We start from the raw sequence: 8266 nt of genomic DNA, 5'->3' as shown, positions 1-8266 counted from the left end.
TTGGGCAACGCTCGAAGGCCCTCGAAATCTCGATAGAGTTCCGGGCTGCTCCGTCGACTCGATAGACTATTGACTCGATGGCCATTCAAACTGGCCGTGTAGCAGCGCTCGATCGCCTTCGAGTCGATAGGCTATCGATTCGAGGGCCTTCGAAATGCCCGTGTGACAGGGGTATTAGTTTCAGAAATGGGGGCTACACCTTCCCACGCCATGGGCAAAATCATATGGAACTGAAACCATAAAAATCATGGGCGGTAATCTTTGGGGTAAGCTGCAAAAAAAAAAAAAATCACTTGTTTCTCTAACCACAGAGCGCGTTGAAAAAAAAAAGAGAAAAAGAAAGCTCCACGATTTTTTGTTTAATTAAGGCTTGTGACACTTACAAACAGGCTCAGGTTTGCAACCGAGCCCGCTGTGTGCACCGCCATGCAGCGGAGCTTCCCAAGTGCACAGTCCACAGGCACTTGTACTCAGTTTTTAACCAGCGAGTGACCGGCGGTGGGAGTCGAACACCCCACCTCCCGCAGCCGAGACGGGCGTCTTAGCCACTACGCCACGACTTTTTTTTTTTTTTTGCCTGCTTAGACACATACATCACAAGAAAACAAGAGAAGTATACACACACTTAATGGTACATGGCGTCGGTATGGGATAAAACCATCAACCACACCTTGGCTGACGTAAGGCGCTAAAAGCGTTTCATATGGACTAGAGGCTCAATTCTCGGTATCCATTCAGGCACTTGTTTCAAAGTTTTGTGGGTTTCCAAGAATCTGCCTACAGACTCGCGAAAGTACTCCTGCGCCGGCCTTGCATCGATGTCAGCATGTCGGGCCGCCATGCAGGCCTTCCAAATACAGTGCAATCCCATGAGCATTACTGCGTCAAACGGTACACCTTCTTCATTTTCCACTGCTAGGAAACGAATCCCACGGGGGTCAAGGGGCAGATCTTTTTTCAATGTTCTTTGAAGAATGTCCCAAAAGAACACTCCTCCCCAGCAGTCCAAAAAAACATGCTCGATAGTTTCTGGCTTTCTACATATAAAGCAATGATCACCCCATGGAACATACAATCCTTTCTCTGCCATCCAAGTTTTTACCTCCAACGTTCCGGTGTGCAGCCTGAAGAAAAAGGACTTGGCTCCCGGAGCTACATACATTCGCTTCACACGCTTTAAAACATCGCTGCCTGGATGGGTGCTGTACATTGTTCGATACAGTGGAACAGGAAAAACCAGGTCTGTAAGGTCCTTGTATAGCTGTATGCGTTTTACTTTTGCAAGATATTGGTAGGAAAATCGTGCGCTGAGGAAGTTACAGGAAACCGCAACCTCCTTCAGGAATCCAAAAACACCTCCTGGTATACACTCGGTAGATACCACAAAATCCGGTAAAAGTCTGCTCAATCTGATCTGTACTACAGTACGCAAAAACGGGTCCTTCACATCTCGAAGGAAACAAAAACGGTTGACCACTTGCCTCAGGAATAAATGCGGCAAGCCCAGGCCTCCTTGACTAACTCTCCGGAAGAGGTTGGTACGGCTTGTCCTCTCCCACACCGACCCCCACACAAAGATGGCCAATACACGGTGCAACTTTTGTACATTGGCGCGTGAGCAGTGCAAAACACTTAGCACATACCACAGTTTGGTAACAAAAAACACATTGCACACAGTGCTGCGCGCAAACATAGACAAGTCCCCTCCTTTAACCTTCTCCGTTCTTTCACGCACTTCTGCAACTTGGCTCCGCCAGTAGGGCTCACTGTCGCGGTAAAACTCTAAAGGAGCACCTAGGTACCTCGCTGGTGTATCAGCCCATTGCATGTTGGCGAAAGTGCCTGGTTTCGTCGCCCAAGAACCGTGCCAAAATCCAAGGCACTTGCCCCAGTTAACAGCGCTGCCGCTGGCATCACAGAAACGCTTAACAATTTCCACCGTTTTCAAGATGCTCTCATTGTCAACGCAGAAAACCGCCACATCATCCGCGTATGCCAACAGTTTCACTTCGGTTAGCTGTAATTTAAAGCCTTTTACGTAGCTGGTGTCTATTATACTAAGGCAGAAGGGTTCGATATATAAGGCAAAAAGTAATGGTGAGAGGGGGCAACCCTGTCGCACGGATCGTTGCACCTCGATCGGTGCTCCTACCGATTTGTTGATTACTAGGCGCGTTGTGCATCCCCTGTAAGCCATCGCGACACCCTCTGTGATAACTGCTCCCACGTTGACGTGTTGCAAAAGTGTAAACAAGATTTCATGTGGTACACGATCGAACGCTTTCTCCAAATCGAGCTGGAGCATTGCGACGTTCATGTTTAGTGCATCGCAGCACTCCAGCACGCATCTCGCCGTGTGAATGTTAGTGAATATTGACCGATCCCTTATACCGCAAGTCTGGTGTGGTCCAACAATCTCTTTTATAACCGTTTGAAGTCTTTTAGCCAGTACTTTCATATAGATCTTGTAGTCGACGTTCGTTAAGCTGATTGGACGATAGGACTTTACTTGCCTTAAAGCGATTGGATCCTCTGTTTTGGGGATGAGAACTGTATGCGTGGCCAGGAAAGAAGGCGGTAGGCGCTTCCGTTCATATGCGTCTTCTAAAAGGTGGGCTATTATAGGGGCTAATTCATTCTTGAAAGTCTTGTAGAATTCGGCGCCTAATCCATCTGGTCCTGGTGACCTCCCTCGTTTTAAGTCATCGATAGCCAACTCTATTTCAGCGACAGTAATCGGGCGCTCTAACACCTCTTTTGAGTTGTCATTAATCCTAGGCATTAAAGCCAGGAATTCTGTCCTGAAGATTTCTAAGTCTACCGCTCTAAGCGCAAATAGACCTTTGTAAAACAGGGTGAAAGCATTTTCGATGTCGCTCTGTTCGTTCAAAATAATGCCGTCTTGTTCAACTTCGGAAATCACATTCTTGCGGGCCCATTTTCTTTCCCTTGCCAGTGCTCTTTTAGTTGGTGCCTCACCGGTTATCTCTTTATCGGCTCTGGCTCGTACAAGCGCACCGCGGTATCGGTCGATATCAAACTGTTCGAGCTTATGTTTGAGCGAACAGATGTCAGCCTTGAACGTGCCTGGAGCTGAGTTTTCTTGATTTATTAGCATTTGCAGGCTCTTTCGTAAGTTCGTCTCATACTTATCATTCTCGTACTTTATAGCGCTAGCTCGTTCCAACGCTTTCATTTTAGTTTTTTGCTTGAAAGTCTCCCATTGTTCGCAAACCACTGTGGCTGTATCATCCTTAATTTCTTCAAGCATACTTGACACTTGTTCCTTGAAAACGTCGTCATCTAAAATCTTCGCGTTAAACTTCCATAACTCCCATGTGAATTTATTTTTATTTTCTTTCTTGTTCTTAATATCAAACCAGACAAGACAGTGGTCGCTGAATGACACAGACTGCACATGGTACTCTCGGCAAAGCGCTGTCAATTCGGCCGAAACGTACATTCTATCAAGCCGGGCGTGACTGGCTCCTTGGAAATGCGTAAAGCGAACGCAGTGGTCGTCTTCCAAGCATTCCGCTACGTCTTCCAGCCCAAATTCATCGATTAAGCTTCGAAGTTCTGCCGTGCTGGCGTCTCTGTACGGTGTATCGTTCGCTTTATCTCGCGCCGCTAAAACACAATTAAAGTCTCCCATCAGTACTAGTTTCCGATCGACATCGCAATAATTTTTGAGTCCCTCAAACATCTGTCGTCTTTCCTCGAGTACATTAGGAGCATACAAGCATATCACCCGCCATAGCACTGAACCAAAACTAAAATCGCAAAGAACCATACGTCCTGCAATATCCGACCGTACGGCCTGCACCTCAAGCCCCAAATGTTGGCGCACAAAAAGAACACAGCCTGCGGATCTCCCAACCGCATGGCTCACACACGCGTAGTAATGTGACATGAAAGGCAGCACCATACTCTCGGTCTCAACATCTCCTTCAATTTTCGTCTCTTGTACGGCAATAATATCTAAATCTTTTTCCGTTGACAACCTATATAACTGCCGTTGCCTCCTCCTCGCACATAGCCCTCGGACATTGATTGTGGCGAATCGCAAAGCTCTATCTGGCAGCGCCATTGTAGTATGGAAGGAGACCAAGAGGATGGTGCTTACCGTTGACAAGAAGCATCCTCAGCGCCAGAACAAGCGCTCGTCCAGTCCCAAAACTTACAACTACGAGGCCGCCGGCGGCGGCGGCTGCGTCGGCGGCGGCGTCGTCGCCCTCGTCGTCGTCCTCCGGTCTGGAGGGATGTTCGGCCGAGGTCGCAACGTCGACCGACGCACGGGAGCTGCTTTTGACGGTGGCTCTCCGTTGACGGGCGGGCCAGAAGATGTGTCATCTTCCTCGACGACTTCGTGCGAGCGTTTAGTCGCCGCGGCGGCGGTGCCCTCGTTTGATGTGTCCATGTTCTGCTCCCCCTCGCTGGCGCTTCCCATCGAGGTCGCGTTTATCTTCTCGTCCTGAACCAACCTCGCCGTCGATGGGTCTTCTGTTCTCTCAGGTGTGCCATTTTCTTCGAGGTTCGGAGTGCCTTGGCGTACTGTTTCGCCCGAGGCTTGCTCAGCCGGCTCATTTCCAGCCGTAGCTTTGTCTTCCGACTCCGCCTTGGCTGCTGCTTCAGCATCAGCTTCATCCATTAGGAGCTCCGAGTTATCGTCACTCCTCGCGGGCCCTGCGACGCTGGCGTAGGTACGCACGCACTCGGTCTCGTCGTGGCCAAAGCGACGACATAGCACACAGCGCGGTACCTTGCAGTCACGCCGTATGTGGCCTGTGCTCTGGCATCGCAAGCAGAGGGGTGCCCTGCCCGGCACCACGACAAGGGCCAGCTCACCAGCAATCCTAAGCTGATGCGGTATATCTTCCGGCTTCACACCGGCCTTGAGCTTCAAAATCACTGTCCGGGTCGTCGAGCTCTTGTCAGACACACCATTCACCCTCCAACGCTCCTTGACCACATCTGTCGCTTTCCCGTACACTAGCAAAGCCGCCCGCACGTCGTCGTCGGGGACGGTGGGCAGCAGCCAGTGCAGTTTCAACCGTAGGTCCTGGTGAGACGGGTCGATGAGAACGCAGCGATGGTTCTTCACTTGCACTTCGTTGTTGGCGAGCAGTTTTTGCACACCTGCGTCACACTTGAAGGTAACTGCCCACACGTGATTCATTTGATACGCCCCCAAGGCCGTAACCTCGGGGAGCAGATTCAAATTCACCAGCGTATCCCTGAAGTCTTCCACTCGGTAGGGCCGTGCTCTCACGTCCGCATGCATAAAAACGGTATTCAAAACCAAACGCCCTGAAGGCAGACTAGGCAAAACAACACGATACTCATCATCCGATGCAGAAGAAAACCTGTTACCGCGGCCGGACACGGCCGCTGATACCGCTCCAACGGAGCCCATTTCACACGCGTCCGTTCGCTATCGCGGCCGGAAGTGGAATCACCCTTAGCCACTACGCCACGACTGCGGTGATTAATCCTTGACATATAAAACCATTTTCCTCGGCGATAAGACATTTCCTCCTTTCCAGGCGTGACGTCAGACAAGCTAGCGCAGCGCCACCCGTGACCGCTTAAACCGGCTTACTGACGCTTCGTCCATGCGCGACGCTTTTCATGTTGTAGGCGGCCGTCACGTGGTGATAACTGGTGATGTGGTGCTCGTTCCGCCATTACTTCTGACCGTGGTCGTCATTTCGACTTCGCATTATTCGCCAACCTACCCGTCCATAACATCAAGACGATCTTTTACCACCAGATTTTCTAAGGTCGACGGCTTTCCTCGGCAACTGAAGGCTTCGCTTATAGCGCTGGTTCTCCCTTCACACTGGATTGAGCGCCTACCCTTGGGTCCTGCTTGGCCTACGCACTACACTTCGCAATGACTGTTCCACATGTGCAGCAGAGCTGACGTCTGTTGCCACTGCTCGTGTTCCTGGCAAATATTTCGAGCACTCGCCAAGCACACCTGTCGACGTTTCCAACAACGCCGGCCGTCTACGCAGCTCTGTGCGCATCACAGTCGGTCAGCCTGCAGGAAAAGGAGGTTCCTTTTCTGCGCAGTTTATTGAGTACGAGCAGACAGTACGGGGGGTTGGCTTGATGTGATTGCATTTGTTATCCTGTTGTTGTGTTCGTATTCCAAGCAGGAATGATATGTCATAGGTTTCCTTTGCACGCGTGGTAGTGATTGTTGTGTTTCGATTTTGTATTTTCTAACGCTTTTAAAAGCTTCCCTTTCGTGAATAAAAATTCAGTTGATAGTCTGCGCTTGTGTTGTGTCTTCTTGTTCGCTTTGGTCCTCGTTTCTTTTTGCGCAGCTAAGTGAGAATGGTAAGCCGAAACCCTTTACAAGTTTAACAGCGGAACTGTATGTGGCTAGCTCCTGGTGTGAGCGTCTACGTATAGGGCTGGGGAAACTCGCGGTTAACGTGACCTGGCCGTCACCCACAACGAGGAAACGTCCGAGCATGCCCCACACCCGTGTTAGTAGAGGCTTCTAAGTTTTGTAACGTTCAAAAGCACTAATGAGAAAGTGTAATCGTAGAGACATTTTCTTTTCGGCACGGAGCAAGTTTGTGAATGGACTTCTTTCAACTGGGATTTGAAGCGCCTCGGAGTGGCCGGAGGCGACATTTCAAGCGGGCAGACGAAAGATGGACGGATCAATACCCTGTGAGCATTCTTTTACAGTTTTTTTCTGTCGTTGCAAGTGAAAGGCGGAAAAGCCATTTTACGACGCGTGGAAAATGGGCAAGAACGTGAATTAACAAGGTAAAAAGTGTTGCTGGTTAATGCCAGATCTTGTGGCGAAAAACAGCGCTTAAAGGGCAACTGCAGCACTTTTTTGAGAATTTCGCGATATTCAAGGATTCGAATCTAAATAGGCTTTACGTGAAGCATGCCAATTGTTTTTGCACTAGCATTTGAAGTAGTTACGTAATGGACGATTGAATTTTGCGCTGCTGCTCAATGCACTGGAGGTGTGCACGTAAGTTCAGCGTGACGTCACGGAAGGTCTGCCTTACATTACCACTGTCGTCAGCCACACCCTGCCCTGACTCGTTAGACGCTGCCAATCAACTCTCGGCAGGGTTTGCCTTTGATGGCGTTCCTTTTTTTCCTTCAAAGCAGGCGTTTGCGCGTTGGAAATGTATACCGATACCTTCGATGACGTCATCATGCGCCCCACCCCCCCCCCCTCCCAACTTGGCGTTGTGCGCTGCGGAGAACCTTAAAGGTCGTCCGGATTTGAATCAGGGACTACTTCACTATTTCAAGCGCTAAACCAAAAAGACTTCGCATGCTTTACCTGCAAGTTTCACACATTCTATCATCTCAAGCTCGTTTATTTCTAAAACCTATGCAGTTTCCCTTTTAAATCAGAGGCGGCGGCAAACGCGTCGCATCCCCACACTTCTTTGTCTCGTGTAAGCGCTGCTTTTTTGCTGCGAAAATGCGGTATTTATTTTTCAAACATTTTGTATATGCCATCGCTCGAATGGCACCCTTAACACGATGTCACCCTTCGAACATTTCCAGCGTTTCTTTTTTCCTCCACTTGCGAACTTCGGCTGTATATTCACTTGTGGAATTAAAAAAAAAGGTGTTATCATCTATTGTACTTTTTTTTCTACAAGACAGGCGCTCCAATGACTAGCGCTCTTCCCGCTGCCACACTACTTCTCTGAGCGGCGCATTAGGTAGGCCACGGCTCGCAGTCAATGCCAGGTTAGAGGAAATAGCTGACACATTGCTTCCTAACGTCAGCAGCTGTATAGGTAAAAATAAAATGAACTTAAGTTTCAGAAGCACAGAGTGAAACAAATGTGTACTGAGCGAGCACGAAATGCTGCCGCAGGACTGAACTGGTGCCTTTAAACACTGCGGCTTTACCGCGTAGACCCTTGGAAAGAGGGGCGGTGAAGGGACAAGACTCCCTGCTTCCTCTGCCTGCAATTGCTTCAAGAAATGTCAACTTCATGCTTCGCAATCCTTTCTTCATAATGGCAGACATTTCGCTTAATTGCCTATTTGCCATAGCAATGCAGGAAAAACAACATGTAGTGTTCGCCTGCCCTGAGCCTCACTACATGTATTGCCGAGAAAACGGCCCGGCTAAGACGGAGACCTCCGCGATAACATGCATAATAACTGTTCAGTTATTACAAAACTTTCGAAGAAGTCATAAGCCAAGCTTTAATTTCGACATCTGATGTCACGGTTACGTTATACTGACATGACACACTCG

At 49.2% G+C, this 8266-nt stretch overlaps 1 protein-coding gene across 1 annotated transcript; it reads right to left on the bottom strand.

The window, feature by feature from the left end:
- Nucleotides 1–4186: 4186 nt before the first annotated feature.
- LOC149334537 (uncharacterized) lies at nucleotides 4187–5434 on the bottom strand. Its single transcript, XM_089557946.1, has one exon. It carries the CDS (start codon nucleotides 5414–5416, stop codon nucleotides 4187–4189), a length of 1230 nt encoding a protein of 409 aa, XP_089414072.1. The 5' UTR covers nucleotides 5417–5434.
- Nucleotides 5435–8266: the final 2832 nt, after the last annotated feature.

The sequence above is a fragment of the Amblyomma mixtum genome, chromosome 8 (genome assembly GCF_055824585.1).
Source record: "Amblyomma mixtum isolate Tamu chromosome 8, ASM5582458v1, whole genome shotgun sequence".
Classification (NCBI taxonomy): Eukaryota; Metazoa; Arthropoda; class Arachnida; order Ixodida; family Ixodidae; genus Amblyomma; species Amblyomma mixtum.
The sequence above is the reverse complement of the archived record's forward strand: the minus strand, read 5'-3'. Positions and strand labels throughout refer to the sequence as shown.